The sequence below is a fragment of the Montipora foliosa genome, chromosome 3 (assembly GCF_036669935.1).
Source record: "Montipora foliosa isolate CH-2021 chromosome 3, ASM3666993v2, whole genome shotgun sequence".
NCBI classification, from domain to species: Eukaryota; Metazoa; Cnidaria; class Anthozoa; order Scleractinia; family Acroporidae; genus Montipora; species Montipora foliosa.
This window is the reverse complement of record NC_090871.1, coordinates 1226935-1246934: the sequence shown is the minus strand read 5'-3', so window position 1 is coordinate 1246934 and position 20000 is coordinate 1226935. Positions and strand designations below refer to the sequence as shown.

At 38.2% G+C, this 20000-nt stretch overlaps 2 protein-coding genes across 10 annotated transcripts in view; one reads left to right on the top strand and one right to left on the bottom strand.

The window, feature by feature from the left end:
- Positions 1–3984: 3984 nt before the first annotated feature.
- On the top strand, positions 3985–7205 carry LOC137996417 (uncharacterized). Its single transcript, XM_068841804.1, has one exon. The coding sequence runs from the start codon at positions 5160–5162 to the stop codon at positions 6009–6011; it is 852 nt and encodes a 283-aa protein (XP_068697905.1). The 5' UTR covers positions 3985–5159; the 3' UTR covers positions 6012–7205.
- Positions 6000–20000, bottom strand: part of LOC137996416 (paraspeckle component 1-like) — a 25129-nt gene continuing 11128 nt past the window's right edge. For 2 of the 9 annotated variants that reach the window (XR_011122308.1, XR_011122314.1), the window contains 4 exons: positions 11494–11525; positions 9054–9122; positions 7735–7833; positions 6000–7278 (listed from right to left, as the gene is read on the bottom strand). Coding sequence is in view for 2 of the 9 variants with exons in the window: in XM_068841802.1 (XP_068697903.1) it covers positions 18369–18491 (123 nt within the window). In the remaining 7 variants the exon portion in view is untranslated. Of the gene's footprint in view, positions 7279–7734; positions 7834–8973; positions 9123–9687; positions 9783–11493; positions 11526–17930; positions 18492–20000 lie in introns of those variants that run through there. The other 7 variants (XM_068841802.1, XM_068841803.1, XR_011122312.1 and 4 more) reach the window with 6 other exon arrangements.

Genomic DNA, 20000 nt, shown 5'->3' with positions numbered 1-20000 from the left:
CGATTCCCCGGATCCAAGATCTGCTGCGTCAACTCAGTGGAACAAAGATGTTTTCAACATTGGACCTGAGGAAAGCATATTGGCAGATACAGATGTCAGAGGGGTCAAGAGAGATTACTTCGTTTATGGCGGTTGGAAAGGTCTACCAGTTTTAAAGGTTGCCATTTGGGTTGGCGTCAGCTCCAGAGTCGTATCAAAGAGTGATGAGAATAATATGTGAAGGACTGGCTGGTGTGTTGAACTACTTTGATGATGTCGTTGTGTACGGATCGACCGGGAAGAACACAGGAGGAACCTAAGGGCCATGTTGGATACCTTGTGGGCCTCAGTACATTGCTATCCATTGAGAAGATGCAAGACTAGAGGCTGGAAAGAAAGACACAGAATTACAAAAGGTAGTGATCGCCGTAAACGATGGATGGAACAAGTCGGATGAAAGCTTAAGACAATGGAAACCGCTGAAGGATGAATTGACTTATGCTCAAGGCTTATTGTGGCGTGGTCGTTGTATTTGCGTGCCAGCTCCGTTGAGGGAGAAGGCTCTAGGCTGGCACATCAAGGCATTGTCCGCTCCAAGCAGCGTCTACGTGCCAGCCTGTTTTGGCCTGGAATGAACTCGGACATTGAAGAGCTCTGCCGTAACTGCGAAACTTGTGTACGATTGCAACCACTACGCTGTGATACCTCATGCAAGCCTACACCCTTACCTGAACATTGCTGGGACAAATGTGCAATTGATCTGGTTTGACCATTCCCTGGACAAATCTACATTCTTATCTTAGTAGACTACAGGAGCAAATGGCAAGAGGCAACGATCCCAAAGAGTACCACCAGTCAGATAATTTTCTCTGTGCTCACAGACGTTATTGCTCGTTTTGGAAACCCGAAGGTACTGCTCTCTGACAATGGACCCCAGTTCACGTCAGGGGAGTGTGAAAGCTTCCTTAAATTAAATGGAATTCAACACTGTAGGACGTCTCCGTTCTTCCCTAAGGCAAATGGACAGGTGGAAAGATTGCATCGATACTTGGAACACAGCGTCGGCGCAACAGAACTTGATGGTTTCTTGTGAATCGAGGTCCTGCCTGACATTCTACAAGTCTAGAGATCAACTCAGCCTCATGCAGGGACTGCTATGACACCTGCAAAGCCGATGTTGAATAGAGAAATCGCAACCAAGTTGCCGGTGGTCCTAGAGCCGAAAATCGCCCCGGAAGAAAGGTACAAAAACGCTATCAAGAAAACTACGTGATTATGTTGATAGGAAACGAAGGGCTCGACATCATGATCTGGTAGTGGGAAGTTGACCTCCAACTTCAGTGGGAATAAGTATGTAATCCTGAAGCAAAAAGGAAGTGATACCTTGACCTTGTGTGTGTATGTATAAATTTGGCGGACACGAGAGAAAGGTTGCGTTAATCCAGGCCATCCGTTACCAATAAAACTACAGTGAGGATGTTTTTCATCGTTTTATAGTTTCGTTTGGGACACCAACGGCCGACTGGCGTCGCTGGCAGGGCTTCGGTTGCGCGGCCAGCGGATTGAAATGAATGAAAAACCTATGCCCTTGAATTCTACAGTGGATTTTTGTGGCCGTAGGAACATTTTGACCAGCGATATTTCACTCCACTCGGTGAGCTCGTGAGAATGAAGTGTTCAGCCTTGGTATTTTATTATGACCGTTGACAACAGAGGAACTGATAATGGCTCAATTCGCGTCGAATCTGGGGAAAAACCTCACAGGAAGGGAGCGACCCACAACGGCAATAAAGTTAGGCTTTTCAATTGAGAATTATCCGTAAAAGTATCTTCCCAGGGCTCTGGTCTTGTCTTCCTATACAAATCCTTATATTCCCTCACACTGAGCTTGGGGGGCCTGTGGCTAAATGAGACGGAACAATGATTTTTGGAGTGACCGGGTATTCTACAACTTCAACTGTTGAGCCCTTACTTCTTGTAGAAGAATTTATTTGATAAAAGGACCGTGTAATTAGTTATGTTTGGATTACGCCTGTTTTCTATCACGGTGTCCGCTCGTAGGTAGATTCCCATGGAAATCCACCATTAAGAACGTACTAATGTGAACCCTTAGCCCGCTAAAGAGATACGGAAAAGGTTGGAACGACGTTGGTCTTGAAAAATTTTTACTCGGACCAGGGCTGAAGAAATCGTCACTTCGTCTTTTGGTCATGTTGAGAGATTGAAATGCCATCAAGTGTCCCACGAGTCTGCGGATTTGCCTCAAGTGTGCAAATCCAACTAAAAAATTGCAAATCCAACAGTTATAGCCGGGTTATCTTTTTTGAAAAAAGTTTTTCTTTTTGATCTGTCAAGACAGATCACGTTTCGAGGAGTCACAAGTTCATATCAACAGTGAAGATGATTTCGAGGCTCTGGATAATAAAATAGGGACATGTAAGTAAAGATTTCTTACCCAACACATTGAGATTATTTTTGTGCAACACCGAATTTCAATGCAGAAGAAAAGAGCCCACGAGAGGAAGGGAAGCTGACCGCTTAAGAAGGACTCCTCGGTTCTTTTTCAAAATGCTATCTTTACTTTTCACTAAGGCGTTGGATGTAAAAAAGACCAACTTCCCCTAGAATATTCATTTTTCCGTGCCACAAGCTCCTCTTCTATTCCAGGTGATCTGGCGACGTATTTTGGAGGACTGGGAAGAAAAATTTTAACGCCGTATGCAACAACCGCGCGCGGCCTCAAGTGTTGTTTCAAAACTCCCTGCAGTATTGCCATCGCCCAAACTCAACAGATCATTACGTGTCTACCACATTTCCAGTTACTGAATGAACATTCAAGTACACCCGACAAGATCTAACCTCGCCGCTGCCATGAATTCGAAAATAACGCCGCGCGCGGTTGTGCGATACGGCAAATTTTTTCTCCCCAGTCCTCCCGTCACCTGGTTGTATTTTGCTTTCATTAGAGAGCTTACGCAAAAGGACGGCTGGAAGACTCAGGACGGCAAAATGACGAAAAAATGTCGCGTAAGATTTTGGTTGCACAGTCTCGCGCGACATTTTTTCGTCATTCCGCCGTCCTGAGTCTTCCAGCCGTCCTGTTGCGTGAGCTCCCTATTAGGGAATTTAAGAAACGACGACGGCTAAGGCTACGCCAACGCCACAAAGCAATAATAACATTGGTTAAAAGAGCATAAATAATCGTGCTGCACGGATTTTAGCAAGTATCTCAGCGGTCCTCTGCATAACGACGACGTGAAATCACTAAATTTGAAGTTTTGACGACAACGCAAGCACGCAACATAGAATCTTTCATTCTCTATTTTAACTTTAAAACCGCTCGTACCAATTTATTTTTAGGATACTTCGCCCATATTGTAGGACATGAACGAGACTGAATAATCCCGAAAGACTTATGATAGAGCCAAGTTATATTTGAGCAGAGAATTATTTTTAAGATTAATTTCATTACTTTCAAGTGTCTTAATAACCTGGCTCCGTCATACTTAAAGGAACTTCTCACTTTTTACCGGCCGAATAGAACCCTCCGATCATCCTCAGATAGGCTTGTGACTGTTCCCTACAATCTTAAAACTTATGGCTATAGATCTTATTCAGTTCAGGCACCTATCCTCTGGAACTCTTTGCCTTTTCATATTAGATCAGCTGATAGTATTAATTCTTTTAAATCTAAACTTAAGACGTACCTGTTCAAATCAGCATATAACCTTTAGCTAGTTAGTTTGTTTCTTTTATTGTTTGTATTTGTTAAGCCATAGCTGTGTATATTAATATTTATATTTATGTTTTATTATATTTTATCGAATTTATGAATTGTAAGGCGCTTAGGACAGTTTGTATAAGCGCGGTATAAGCTTTTATTATTATTATTATTATTATTTTGAGGTGACGTTTTCGTCGACCGTCGCCGTTGTAGATCTTAAATTCCCTCTTTTCTGAAGACAACGGTCTCTGGCAATGTTCGCTGGTTCGCATAATCGCATTAGATTATCCCTCGAAAACGCTCGGATTTGAGTTTCTTGTGATGTAACTAAGAACCCAGGCTTATAGAGTGTTTTTACTCACGTGATCAGTAACCTTATAAATAGAGCTCAATTCCCGGACGATTAATGGCCGCCGTGACATCACGTGAAAACACTCTGTACGACGATGAATGGATAGCAACGCCGTCCTCAGGGTACTCTCAGAACTTAAATTTCAGCTTATTTACAGATCAAGGATAATTATTCTCCTTCAGTTTTACATTTTTTTCCTTGACTAACATTAGCCCCTATTTGGGCAACGGCAAGAAAGTCGATAATAATCTTCATTTAAAACGTGTACGTGCAAAACATCCCACAAGAAAATGCGCCTCTAAAGAACAGCCAAAAGAAAGCAGCCCTCATGACCATATCTTCGCCAATACATTATTCATTGCGTTGAATGAACAAATCTATTTTTATAAGCATCTTGTAACAAAGATAGACGAGAACTCATCTTGACTTTTTTTTTTTGCGAGTAATTCAAATAACGGTTGCTTGAAACTGAAATTAGGTGTTTGAATCTGGCCGAAAAAGTCAATGTTCCCTTTTAAAATATCGGCTGACTGCAGTCCCACGCATTGAACGTTTCTTGACGGGGCATTCTACCTTTCTTACTTTACATGGATAGTGTACTAAACAAACCAAAAATATTTCAGAGTGTTTCAATCGTATGTTTTTTTTTCAAGAACAAGAAAATGGAAATAGCACGCCGACTTTAACATTTTCATTTACAACACAATTGCAGAGAACTTCCTTTTTGAGGTGAGTATCCATTTCACTATCCACGGTTACCAAAGTGAATTATTGGACTCTAAATTATTTTGTGCAAAGGCCATTTATATTGAAGACTTAAATCTTTACCGTATCAATATCAAATAGGAACATACTTAAAGCCTATGAGTAATCCGACCAGCGACCAATATTAGAAGTTGCTAACTGCTTTTAAAAACGACAAGGCTTAGCAGGGAAGTAATTTATTTTCTGGCAGGTGCAGACTTAAAAAAAATAAACCTCTTGCATAAACTTAGCTAAATTTGCATAATTGTCAGCACTCCACAAAGCAAACCTGGAGAAAACTCAACGTTTTCCAAGATAACAAATTGTGCCCGCAAGCAGATTGCCTTCACCGTTAGTAACATGGCGTACCAAAGGGCCGAGTACACGGACAAAACTATGTTTATGAACTCCATGCAAGATAGAAAGCTTAAAATTCAACTGGATTCTATTGACTTTCATAGAGACACAATTGGAAAGGAAATAGATCGAGAGAAAAAAAGGCTTCAAAAAGAGTTGGCCGAGGTTGAAAGTTGCACGAAAAATCGACTTTCTTTGCCGGACCCGACATTACCAAGCGATGGTGCGAGAAAATTGAGTCCACGATTACCAAGGAGATATAGCACACCGCAAGTGTTACTCTCGACCACAGCGTCTTCGCGAAATCTATGCGGTGATGTTGACAAACGTTCTCCGGCGACGAACAGGGCAAGGATACATTCGGAGGGTAACACGGACGTGGTTGGTTTGAGAGAAAAAGCGCTGGTGAGTCCAACGAGACCTTTAAGTCCAACTTCACAGTTCCTGCTACCACCACTTAGTCAACCCCGGAGGCAATCTCTACCACCAATTAACATTGGAGCATCGCTTCTTAGTGTTGATTCAGCGAGAGAGGGAATGAATCCTCGAAAAGGTAGTGGAACCGCAAACAAATCCCCAAAGGCTTGTCTGTCTCCAGGAACACTCAGCCCGCGAGGAACGCCAAGAAGAGGAAGTGTGGCCAACGATGGCGACCTTGGAGAGGTGGCGAGCAAAGTAGAAAAGTTTTTACAAAGAATGGACTTGAGTAAACAAGACGAAACGTCCACAATTGACGCCAAAGAGGGCGAGGGAGCAGAGTTGGTTTACGAAAAGGCCGAAGATTATTTCAGCCCAATGATCGGCGATCGGACTGTGAAAAGCGCATCAAGTTTTCAGCCGTCGAATTTTGAATGACATTTTATTATTATTATTATTCTCGCGTTCAGTAACTTACCAAATCACAGAAACAATGAACGACGAAATTAAAGAGAAAAGAAAATATCAAGAGTCCAACATGCTTGATGTTGCACGAATGTCATCTCGGATAACATAATAATAATAATAATAATAATAATCAAACGGAGCTTGCGAGGTAAAAGGACGCAAGACATTGTTTACGAGTCGAGAATCTGTCGAGAATGTCATGCGAATTGAAAAATTGATGGCAAGAGCCTAAAAGTTAAAAAGGAACCTAAGGTGATAACGTCAAACAGACATATCAAGCTGATTCCTTTATATAGCGTCACTACAAAAAAGAGCATCTGCCCCGTAAAAATTTTAATGTTTTGAGTTATATTTTTAAGAAATTCAGGTTTAATCTTCGGATTTTTTTGTGACCCATTTAAACATTGGACTCAAGAAACATTCTAAAGAGGACACCAAGACCCCAAGAACTGCCTTCACGAACTTCAAATGATTTTTTTTTGTTAGATAGAACCATTGTAACCTGCAAGGAGGTTAAATTCTACCGTTGGATTTCTTTCAAAGGGAACTATGAAGACTATTAATACAAAGTATTTTGTAAATGAAATTAACGAGGGTGAAAATTGAGGAAAGACACCAAAAACTCTTATTTGAAATACGAAAAATAAAAACAGTAAAAGTAGTTAACGGTCCACGCCAGAAAACAAGGAACAAACTCTCTTGCTTTAGAAACTAGGGGCTACGATGTTTGACGTAGGATTTTAGTGTGACCGATAGGAATAACTTGTCAAGCTACTAAGAGCGGTTTTCAATTGAGTGTCGAAAGCAATTAGTGAACTACTTTGGTTTTTCCTTACTTCACTCAGTGATTGGTTCAAAGTTCTCGCGCCATATTTTTTCAACTAATCGAAAGTGAAACCAAAACCAATCGTGGCTTGCGCGTGGACATTTTTCTGCGCTTTGTGTCGGCTACGTGTAATTTACTTCGAGTTTTGATTAGTTTACTGGGTTGCCTCCGTCCTTTTTGATTGTCCAAAGTAATTACTATGGTTTTGGTTTTACGACACTCGATTGAAACTGGCTCTAACCCGGTTTTGTAAAGAACTCTGTCGCTATGACGACAGTCCGGTCCCTGTGAACTAAAAGGACATTGAGATGTCCAAATAAAAGGATAGAAAATCCTCAGATCAGAGTGTTGCCAAAATTAGTAACGCAACTGATTACTTTCTTCTTCTAAGTGGAGAATGTGCCAGCATTCCTGAAAAAAAGAACAGATTAAATAACTTAACGGGCGTTAAATTACCCTCTTGGTCAACACATCTCACTGGGCTGAAAACTAAATCACAGCTTGCGCAAACTACACAAACAAACAAAAAAAAAACACTACACCAGTTTATATCCTTTAAGAACATAAACACCAAACTTAAATGAGATGTACTGTGCTTCAGACATCAGCCAGGCTGAGTTTGAGCTCAAGTGAGTGAAGCAGCAACAGTGGGTTCAACCATTTCTGGCTCTGCTGCAAACAACGCCCTCACAAAACAGTGGTCATCATTGCACATTACATACACAGAAGTTAGTGACCTAGGAAGCCAAGAACGAACAGCACAAAGAAATAGGGACTGATAAGACTGATAAGATTAAGACCTATTTTTATGCTGTCCAAACTGACTGCCCCTTGCTCAGTACTTCAAAAGTGCCACTCACGACATACCTGGACAGATTTTAATACCACTGGGAATTCTTTGCAGTGGCTCAGTGCAACTGTGGGCCTTTCTGTGGCAACCGGGTAAATACCATGCTCCATGCTATTCTGTGAATAGAAATTAACACTGATTTATCCTTAAGACTCGTCTTTTAAAGAATACTTATTTACACGGATATTTTCATATTGCTATTCTGCAGGAAATGTCGAAAGATATACAAGGACTCAAAAGAAATAAACCAAAAATGGAAAAGACACCCCCGACGCAGCTTAAAAACCTCCTGGTTTATTTACCTTTTTGCATTTTAGAATTTTAAGGGGATTTTAAGAATGTAATATTAGTCCTCAACTTGTACATGACGCAATGTTTCATGTAAATAATCATTTTGATTTTAGCATAAAATGTACGACTCCAAATGAGCTAAATTGTCCACTGCTTTTCTGTAAATTATGTATAAGAAAACTACTCCTGTTCTCCTGTCATCCTTGGGATGCAGGTATGGCGTAGTGGTGAGAGCACTCGCCTCCCACCAATGTGAACCGCGTTCGACTCTCTACTCTGCATCGAGAGGTTTTCTCCGGGTACTCCGGTTTCCCCACTCCTCAAAAACCAACATTTGATATGATTTGCGTTCATTGTTAATTTCAGTTTACAGTGTCCCCAATTAGTGCTCCAGCGCTAGACTAGACAAATAAAGTTCCTTTCCTTTTAAAGGTTTTGAAATGACTCCTTAAAAACAACTTTCAAACAAGCAGGTGAAGAGATGTTCTTGCTTCACTTCAGTAATTTCCAGTAAAGCAATAAAACTTTCACCTTTAAGCCTGCCTTAATCAACAAATAAAAACCACACACTCTAAGCTTTAAAAAAGTGATAGAAATTTCATGGCCTTCTCAGGGCCAGCACCAAGAACCTCTCGTCTGACTTAGGCCAAAACGCTAAGCTGTATCCCTCAGGAATATCATAAATAAGAAACATTGAAGTAAAATGAGATCTGTGTGCTTCAGACATCAGCCAGCTGAGTTTGAGCTCAAATGAGTGAAGCAGCAACAGTGGGTTCAACCATTTCTGGTTCTGCTGCAAACAACGCCCTCACAGCACAGTTGTCATCATTGCACAAAAAAAAAATACAGAGTGACTTGAGATTTTACCCTCATTCCATCTATTGTGACAAAGAGACAGTCAAGACGGTACACAACAACGAATTGGGACTAGCAAGAAATTTTACAAGAAGCGATGAAATGAGTACCTTTTACGAGACCCAACCCTTCATCCAATCTGAACCGACTTCTCTTGGTCACTTCTTTGGGAGTGCTATTCTCAACATACCTAGATGGACTTTATACCCCACTCGGAATTCATTGCAGCAGCTGGATGGAATGCGAGGGCCTTTCCATTCTGTGAAAAAACAATTAATGGTTTATTATGCAAAACTCTTATTTCAAACCATACCGACATCTTACAGCTGTTGTCATATTGTTGTTTCCAGTAAGGCAACAATAATCTTCCACCTTTCAGCTTGATGAAGTCAACAAAATTACTAGAACCATGAAGCTTTGAGAAAAATGAGGGAAATTCCATGGCCTTATCTGCGCCATGAAATAAACAACCCAAAATAAATAAATTACACATATTTAAGAATCCCAACTGGCAGCAAGGGCAAGTTACAAAAACTCCAGCTCAGAGTTTAGCAGAACTGGTACCAGCAACCTCTCGTCTGACCTAAGCTGGCTATCCCTCAAGAACATCATTAATACGCATGTAGGTTATTAACGTAAAATGAGATATACTGTGCTTCAGACATCAGCCCGAGTTTGCGTTCAAGTGAGTGAAGCAGCAACAGTGGGTTCAACCATTTCTGGCTCTGCTGCAAACAACACTCTCACAGCAATCTTTCATCACCACACAGCAGAGATTTTGGGAAAACAAAAATAAAAAACAATATTCTCAAGAAGAGATGCACCTTTTCATGCTCATGCTATTTCCAATGACAAGCTCATTAGAATCCGATCTGAAACGTTTAAGTCAGCTTTCACTCTCATTTGTAACACCAAGTTGCTAAACAAATCAAATCACAGAATAAAGGGGCAGTCTTTTAACTACCTTACCTCATGTAAACTGTCACTGAAGGATATTTTTTCATGTAAAAGCTTATTGTGTAGCACATTAAGTCTGTTTTTTTGAATTGTATTTATCTTTTGTTAAATTCTTTGTGTACATGTAATTGTTATATTTTTGACAATAAAAACTTTTAAATTACAAAAAAAAAACTACATGGTTTCCAATGCAGCCTGCTTTGAAATTGTCTTCAAATAATTTTGGTTAATTCAGTTCCAAACGAAGTTGATAAAGGTAAATAACTCACCATTAGGATTTGTGAGATGACACTTCGAGCGACGGCCCTTTGTCAGAGTGAAGGTCAACGAGTTGACTAATTTCCCTTTATCAACTTGTACAATGAAACCAAAAGTTCATGACTCCAGTGCTACAGTCTCTTTAGGAACTGACCCCCTTATAGATGGTTTTCACTCACGTGACTTGGCGGCCATATTGGTGTGCAAAACAATACAAAATGTATGCATGGAATATGCATAAAAATAGAGTTTGGTTCCCAAAGGAGAGAACGTCTATTGTTCTTGTACACCGACATGGCCGCTGTGACATCACGTGAAACTCACGTGACTTGGCGGCCATATTGGTGTACAAAACAATACAAAATGTATGCAAGGAATATGCATAAAAATAGAGTTTGGTTCCCAAAGGAGAGAACGTCTATTGTTCTTGTACACCAACATGGCCACTGTAACATCACGTGAAAACGATCTATTTAACAATTATTCCTCGAGCCCGAATGGGCTCTGAGTCAATAGCCCATGAGGCCGAAGGCCGAATGGGCTATTGACTCAGAGGCCATGAGGGCGAGAGAAATAATTGTTTTAGTAAAATCCAACTAGTTGGTCAAAAAAATATTGAGACAAAACATCTTTCGCTAGTTAAAGCTAGACTTTAATTGTTGTTTTGGTTTTCAAAGCCGGCGCTTTTTGCTACTAGTGGGCTATAACAAATAGCCAACTAGTAGCTCAACCAGTCAGAACGCAGCATTGATAATAGACCACTAGTTGGATTTTACTAATAGTCTGTTATGTTCTGTTTAGCTTTGATTTGAATCACTGAGTCCACGGACCAGATTTGAATCGTATTTGAGACTAACTTAACCCAATCATACCTAAAGTGCTCCCAATGGACCTCTTTAGGTTGTAAGTTTTGTTTTCCCGTTTCAGACCAAGCGATGTTACTCCAGGGAAAAGTTTCTTTCAAATGTCGTCTTCTGCAAGTGCATATGTATGCATAACTTATGTAAAAACAAAAAGGAAATTCCCTTGGGAACATCACATGGTCTGAAATGGGAAAACAAAATGTACAAGCTTAAGAGGTCCATTGACAAGTAAAATCGTCTGATGTTACACTGAGGAAAAATATGAAAGTCTCATACTCAGTTGGGAAGGGTTTAGTAGTTTTTGAGAGGACCTAGATACTGTTAACCCAGTCATGCCTAAAACGCCTCCAATTGACGAGTAAAATAGTCTTGTGTAGACAGGGTAAAATCCATATGTCTTGCTCTCAGGTGGGGAGGAGTTTAAAAAACATGAATATTTTTTTAATGGGGGGGAGGGGAAGAGCATGGATGAATAATGGTAGCAGTCAAAGATTATAGCTGTTTGCAATAAAGGAAACTTTTAATGTTGAACAGTAAAAAAAAAACTCTTACCAAGATTGCCAGTGATCTATGGGTCACCAATGCTACCAATAAAGAAAAGCAAGAACAAAAACAAAGGCCTTTTTAAAAACATAGTCAAAGAATTATCCATTCTGTAAGGGAGGTCAACATACACAAGGTCAAACAAACTTAAAAATCCATTAAATATCATGATAAAAGCATAGTTTAGCAACATCTAGAAATAAAGTCTTGATTTCTTAATCCATATACTTTTTGGTTTTTGTTAAATCCAACAACAGATTGAAAAACCCATTAATTCCACTCTCCGGGTGGATTCTTCATATTACATAGCTTGCTTTTCCAGAAAAGAATTTGAGAAAAAAATTGACATGCACTTTTCCATACAAAAATGGTAGGCAACCGTTACCATATCTGGCATTGTAATAATATCGCACTGCGTTATTCATGGAGACATACAGTGTACGGTCATTCTGTGAAGGTCTCAATATTGCCTTGCAATGACAAATTAATGATCCTTCTTTGGATATCACCTTTTTTTTGGTGGCGAAGAACCCACATGACAAAGCCCTTTTCCCATTGTCTCCAAAAACATGACGACACCTTCCATCATTACTAAGGTACTAACTACTTCAGTAATGTAACTGACCACAATAAACACATGCACATTTTTAATTTTGGAGTGATTGATGTTTAAAAATACTGGAACATAATGACTTAACTGAATTTTTTTTTTACATTAACTGTATGACAAGTCACTATTAAATCCACTTCTACGTGGTACTGAAAAACCAAATAATTAAATGTCAGAGTGAAGACTAAAGTTAATCATGAAACTGGGAACTATCGTGACATTTTCAGTATAATCTGAATTTAAAACTTTGTCTTTTGAAAAACTGACATCAATAAAGTCAATAAAATGACTGTGGGTATAATCTGATGACAAAAACTCTTGTACTCTTTCTTGGTTTGCAAAATGTGCACTGGCAATGACCTTGTTAAAAACAATAATATAGGCTTAATGTAGTTTTAAATATACCATATCCAATGTTGCGACGCCCTTGAAACGTCGCATATCACTCAAAAAAGTACAGATGTTTGGGTAAATTTTTCCTTGTGCTTTCCAAACTTCCTGTGCATAACGATTTGCTACATGCACGGCAAAATGTAAAGCATCAAACCAATTTCCAATCCTGCAAGGCTCACAGATGTAGAAAATTCAAAAAATATGCTTTGAAATTAAGTCACCACCCCATGGTTATATTGATCCCATGTAATGTGAACTACTCATTTGAAACAGCAATTAGATGAAACAGTCTTTACCATTTTAAGAGCCCTGTCGCACTGGAAAATCAAAAACAACACACAGGTGTAATTCACCATGGAGAGGTGAAAGCACTTGAAGCATCTTTATGGCGAATGTTTATGTTAGCAAACAAAGTGCTGTCTTCAACACATTGACACAACCAGCTATTTTCACAACTACTAATCTCGCCACAAAAAGGAAAGGAATACTACAATCCAACTATTTGTCGTATACACCTAATGTATTATTTAGGAAAGACATCAAATATTACACATGAATACTTTACCTTCATCTGTAAATGTGGAGTCACGTGGAGGACACAATCAAAGCCTTCAACACAAGACACTGAAATGTCAACTTTAAAAATCTAACTTTCTTTGCATCGGTGGAAAGCCAATGATCAGCAGACACATGCTTATTCTACAAGAGATGTTCCTATGTTGAAAGTTATTAAATTACTATTCATGTTTACTAATAATGTTTTAAAACCTGTTCTTATCAAGTTAAGTGTTGCACAATCACTCCACATGCAATAATATTGTTCCAATAACTAGCTTTCAGAGACTTTGTAAGTTTGAGGATAAAAGAGTCAGGTTTGGAAACAAATGGGAAGATCACCTGATCTTTGCAGAAATGTACGAAAAGTTGAATCCTTTCAGCTACATTTTGATTATTTTGAAGAATGGTGCCATCCTTAAAAAATTGCCAATAAAACTTTGGGGGAGATAAGGTGACGTTTTTCCTATTCGGTTTCTTTTTGCAGGACAGTCTCATAGTAGAAGAATGCACAAGCTTTCACTATCAGTATTTTAAAATTCAGTATCGACATACCTTGGTCCATCTGGTCATATCCACGCCACCAGAGTCTCCCTACAAAATCTGCTTCTTTGATAAAATTGTCAAGGGCTAGTTTTAATTTCCTTTTTGCTCATTTTTACTTCAGTTTTCCTACATTTTTTTGGCCACAGTCTCCTTGTTCTTGAAAAAAGGCAAAAATTTGAATGGAACACTGATTCCAAAATGTTTAGACGGACCACATTTCTCAATTTAAAAAATGAGTTTGAAACAAGTGGCATCAACTTTCTGATGTTAGAGAAGGGTTCACATTCTTAAAGCTCTTCAAATTCCATGACCTTCTCTAGCTTTCCATGACCTTTTGGCTTAAGGTTAGCTGTCACGAAAGAAAAATGTTCAAAACTATCCTTATTATAAGATATTTTCTGACAAAAAGCAGTTCAAATTTGAATAAATTAACGACCTCTGTGGGCAAACTTCTGATTGTTTGATAGAAACTCGTCATATTTCATTTTATCCTTACTTAGACAACTGCAAGGATTAATCTACCATAAATATAATTGTAATTTTCCATGACTTTCCATAACCGACCTTAAAATTCCATGACTTTCCAGGCCTGGAAAATGAAAATCTGACTTTCCAGGTTTTCCATGACCCATACGAACCCTGTAAAGAAAAATCTGCTTGCGCCATTTTTAAAACTGATGCAGAGAGCAGAAAAAGCTCCTCTGAAAGAAATGGTCAAGTTCTGTTGGCAAACTGAAAAGTGCACTTCTCACATCACTGTGAATTAGTGATGCAGCCACTGAGAAAGCCACCAGAGGCAGGATCGATCTCCAGCTCCAAAGTTAAGATGGAAATCTTATCAGGTATGCCTTGGGGTATATTAGTTTCTGTGAAATGACTTTCATTACGCTACATGATTTCTCATTGTTTGTTGAAGGCCTTTCATGTAGCTGAGTAACCGATTTTAAATAATTTATAGTTGTTTTTGTGTCCTGCTTCAAAACTTTAAATCACGTAAATGCCAGTCTTCACATCCCAAAACTAAAGCACATTATCTACCTACCAGTATGATCCAGTCTAAAATTACTAGCCTCCAGTGACGGAAACTGTGGCCATTTTGCACCCAGTTTTTTAGAAGCTTAGGTGAAAATAAAATTGGATGTGAATGTCTTTCTTGCACTACCCAACAGCAAAACAAGAGTATGAAAAGCACACGATACCCCCACAGCAACTGAATAATATTTCTTATTTGGGAATTTTTTTCACATCCAAATGAAGCAAAATCACAAAGTTTAAAATGAGTTGTCCTTGCCCCTAGCTGAATTTTAGAACTACCCTTTCCAAATTCAAAGTGAAATGAAAAAGGAAAAATAGGCACGCATTGCGTACGTGTGTTAGTGTAGAAATTTGACACAGCGGTTTATTCCTGTCAACTGAGCTGCGTTTTGTCTTTGTGAAATATGTAGCTCTAACACAATATCGTTTTGGTGTTGTAAATCATTATACTGCAATGGTAGAAGTCTCACACATATAGCCCCCTGAGAAGACATGGTTACTAGTAAAATACTAAACCCAGAATCAAGTAACATTGGCATCGAGGCCGATATGTTGATCATTTCCAAGTTCCCTTCAACTTCTTTTTCACAGCAAGTTAAAGAGCGAATTGCTGTGGTTATTAGTTCTACTTTTGTGTGAACAAATGTCCAGTAATATGCATGATCACCAATTTCATGACAAAAGTTCACTGAAGTCAAGCCCTGTTGGGAAGGGTTGGTATCTGGATGGGAGCCCATCATGGCATATGACTCTTAAGTCAGAAACATGGGACAGAAAACTTGATATGCGAACTAAGCAAGGTACCGATTTTGTTAGCCTTCTTTATGCAAGAGATATTGATCCAAAAGTAACTAAATGTTGATACACAGCCTTTAGGAAAAGCAGAGAGGTTTGGTTCATAGTTTGACAGGACAGAGTGGAATCTTTGCCGTTTGAAAAAAAAAAAAGAAGAAAAATTTAGAACTCCACAGTGGCTAAAAATCGTTAGTACACTGTATACATAGCCTGTGTCTTCGCGGGGTTCCAAGAGAGAAAATAAATTTTACGTGTCAAGAATTAAAAATTGCTATCAGCAAAAAAATTTTTGGCTACGTCCAATTTTTCTATTGTACTTTTTAATTTTGGCTACAAAAATAAATAGCAAAATTGATCAGCAGCTGCCTGTGATCAAGTTAATTTGTGTGTTACATGTACGAACAACTCACGAAACAAAGGATACATCTTAGACAAAATGATGGCAAGACACCATTTTTTTTGTTTGTTTCAAGTTTTATAAAGTTCGACAAGAAATGTGCAAATTCAACATAAAGATCACAATTGTCCAACCTTTGAGGTTGACCAATGTTTTTGCAAAGTCAAAAATTCACACTTCTAGATGTGGTTATTCATTACCAGGTGTTTCCATCGTTTTGGAAATAACAGCTGCTTTGTTATTTATCAGCATCACAAGTTCTGTTTATTTTCCTCAATTATGCACACACTGTGAGCCTCTTTGCTACTCTTACACTCCAACAACCCAACGACATAGCGTGTAGTGCACTACCACAAAAAACTCTGGAATAAAGTCCAATACACAGCTAGTCACCCACCCAGAAAGAACCTACGTCATGGTATTTCGTAGGCTGCAAACACAGATTTATTTCTGGGTGGTGCTTCCCTATGCCCAAAAAGCCAGGCAGAGAGAACCAACAACCGGAAATACATCGTACTTCTGCACTTGCAGGCTAAGTACTCAGTAAAGGTTCCTGAATCCATTCATTAAAGTGGAAAATAGTGATATTGAATTCCATTGGCAATAAAGTTGTCAAATTGCATGCAAAGTAATTCCATGCAAACCAATAACCTTTATCTGAAAAATTTGTAATACACTTGGAAAGAAATGGGCAAGTCTTTTTCAACATTGCCCAAATGATCTTACTTCAATCCTGTCCTTTTTCCATTTTCACAGTGATGTTAGTTTTCTTTTCTACAGTTTGTGGTTATTGCAAGGTTTCCATCCATCCAAAGGGCTTTTTGCATGAAATGAAATTACCGAACATTGTTTCATATGTAGGAGAGGTAACTGAACTTTGGGACCTTTGCATTAGTTTAAGCCATTTCAAACTGAAGTTATTGGCTTGCAAAAATTAATGCAAAAGCCCTTAGGTGTATCAAAATCATGTACTTTCAAGCATTAGGTACTACTCACTTTTCCCATATAACAATTTGGTGCTAAAAATCTTTTACAATCAGACAATTTATTCTTTTAAATACACATAAAGGCATCCAAGTGTGGACTTGTGGAACCACCCATTTCATATGGATGAGTACATCAAAGGCAACCATTGGTAACGTTGTTCCTTTGACAAGAAAATTGAAAGGTACTACAGAAATATTTACACGTATAGGCATTAATCAAAATTTTAAGGGAAATAAACATCATTTTTCATTTCTAACATGTTTTCACATCCGACAGCATCGTCTCTGCCATCCATTTTAAAAAGTTCCCTCTCAAATGAAACACTTCAACAATGAAATTGATGATCACATTTTCACAATTTAGGGAGAAAAAGTAGCAGACTTCTGTGAGTGACATAGCCAATGCTTTTTGTTGGCTGTCAGTAATTACTGAAACCACTGAGACAATATCACTGTAACTCATGTAACCTGTTAGGTAATATGTTAGCAAATGATCTTTGAAAGTTACCTTAAGAAGTCTCAACTGGGATTTTCTATCCTTAATTCTTGAGTTAAAATTGCACAAAAACATCCTAGTAAAAATTCCAAGATGATGGATAAATTGAACTCAATAATTCTCTCTTTTAAATTTCTCCTTGAAATCCAATGACTTCTAAAAGACATTTTAGAATCAAAGAAATAACACTGTCGGAATTTGAGGCTCCTTGAGCACCAGTTCCCCTTTATGTTTGCAGTGCTGTCTCAAGGATCAATTTTAGCTGCTCTTACTACCAAATCTTCAGGTTCCTGAATAAACAATTAGTGTATGTTGAAACAAAATTAAACTATCTTTAAGTACCAAGTGACACAAACAAGAATTTTTTTTGCAACAGGTTTTATATTTCTGCATTACACTAAGTGAAAGGAGTGCTTTTAAACTATTATTACAGACCTGACAGTGTTGGAAAAAAATACTCTGTATCCTTTCATAGCTAAATCTTAAAATATCTTGAAGTACATGTGTGTTAAATACATTAGTTTCCATCTCTAAATGTAGCATAATGAACCTACGCTATCACATTTAAGGCTTCTACAAGCAAATGGCAGTCTAAGAGGCTGTGTTGTGACATACGAGACAACACAAGTTGAATTTTTAAGTACTAAAACAATATTTATTGAAAGAAATTCAGCCTTTCATACAGATAAACAAATGGGATTAAAAGGGAAACTATTCAAAAAACAGCATTATAGAATATTATTAATAATCAATTCAATGAAAACAGTTTTGAGTTGTGATCATGCTTTCCTCAATTAAAGAAAATTCCCTCAGCTTAACAAACAATTAAAACTACAGTGATAAAATCAAACTAGTCCCTACAAAAACTATACGAGTGTTGATACCCTTAGGTCACTAACTTAATAGACAAAGTATGTGAAGTTGCACAAACAAGAATTCTTCTGTAACGAGTGATTCTTGCTGGTTTATGTACAGCATACAAGTCCGTGTCATAATAAGAGACTTTTTGGTTCTCTCAAGGTAACAGGCAGACATGGGAGCAACATTGCAAGTTTATATGCTATTCTATGCTCAGTGACGGAACCTCTTGGCATCACCATGTTCTCTTCCTGGTGGTTGTCGGGAGCGGGCAGCAAGCCGATCTTCGTCTACCCTTTCACGGCTATACTCCCTTTTATTTTCAAATCTTGGTCTCTGCATAGTTATTATATAAAGATGCCCGCAATAACGTTATATACGCAAAGTTCATGAGAAGATCCACAAATCCAAGGTACAAGAGAGAAAATCCATGGTGCAAAGATAGGAGCAAAAACAGAAAGTAAACACATCATTAGCACACAGTCGTGGTACAGTACCACATGACTAGAATTTAAGTGTACATTGGTTGATTTAGAAAAAGAGTTTTGTTTGCTGCAAATGACTTCCATGCATCCATCATTTCAAATGACCAAAAAATGATGTGTATTGGGCTTAATTCAAACTTTAGCACTGTGTGTTCAAGTAGCCCATGATTTTCTTCAACAACTAGAGGAAGAGAATACTAAAATGACATTTGAAATTTGCAAATCAAATTTGATTTAAGTTTCATGTATGGTCAAAATTTTTTAAGTTGTCACACTGAACAAGGTCAGCAAACAAAACCAGCCAGAGAGAATACTGCTTAATTTTATGATAAGTATAAGGCTTGTAGTAACAAATAAAAAGTACCGTATTTACTTATGTATTAGTTAAACTCGTGTATAAGTCGCCGCCCCATTTACAATGCTATTAAAAAGAGACTGATTTTCTTCATTTCTTGCTGAAAAGCTGTAATTCAGATTGACAGAATTTTCCTGAAAGTTTATGTCATTTTGGGAGAATCCTTTTGCAGTTGCAATGGACAAAAAGAAATTACTGTAGGTGAAGTTTATCAGCTTTTGTAACATGCAATGAAACAAGTTTAAGTTTTTTCTACATTTTAAGTCAGCCGTGTTGAAAAAATCTTCCTATTTGAAACTAACCTTTCTCTTAACATTGACAAATAAAGGAGTTTGGTAGATGAAAAGAACGCCAAAGAGTTTCAAAAACAGCTCAAATAAATAACCTAACATCTTGGAAAATGTTTGCCAGCTTACTACGCTACTAAGACCGTTCGATGAAGAGAAACAAACGACAGTCTGTTTTACAATAAAATGCCCAACCTACACAGTTACAGATATGACCACAGTCTAAAGAGGCATGTCCAGAGGTTTATAATTGTTTCACCTGCCACTTACATTTCATAACACAAACTTTCCTGTTAATTATGAAATGCCCAGCCGAGCTCATCAAAGTTAGTCTTTATGGAGATTATTATAAGCAATTATTGTTATGCTAAATATCTGATAATTTTTTCTAGGGCTTCCAAACCAGCGCTATCTGTATGACTTAGGTATAAGTTGAGGGCAATTTTCTGGGTTGAATTTTAGGTCTTAAAGGCCGACTTATACACGAGTAAATACGGTAAGAATAAAATCCCATCCTCATTAAAGAAAAAAAAGTGGACAACTTGAAGCTGATAAAGGCAAGGAAACAAGTTTAACAAACTTGTTACTTCAAAAACTGTAGAAATGGGCAGCTTTCTGGGAAAGATGCAAGGCAATCACAAAAGTCACCTTTCAGTTGTAAATCAGGATAACAAAGATTAACAGATAAAAACTAATGATTGGTTGTACATTTATGCAC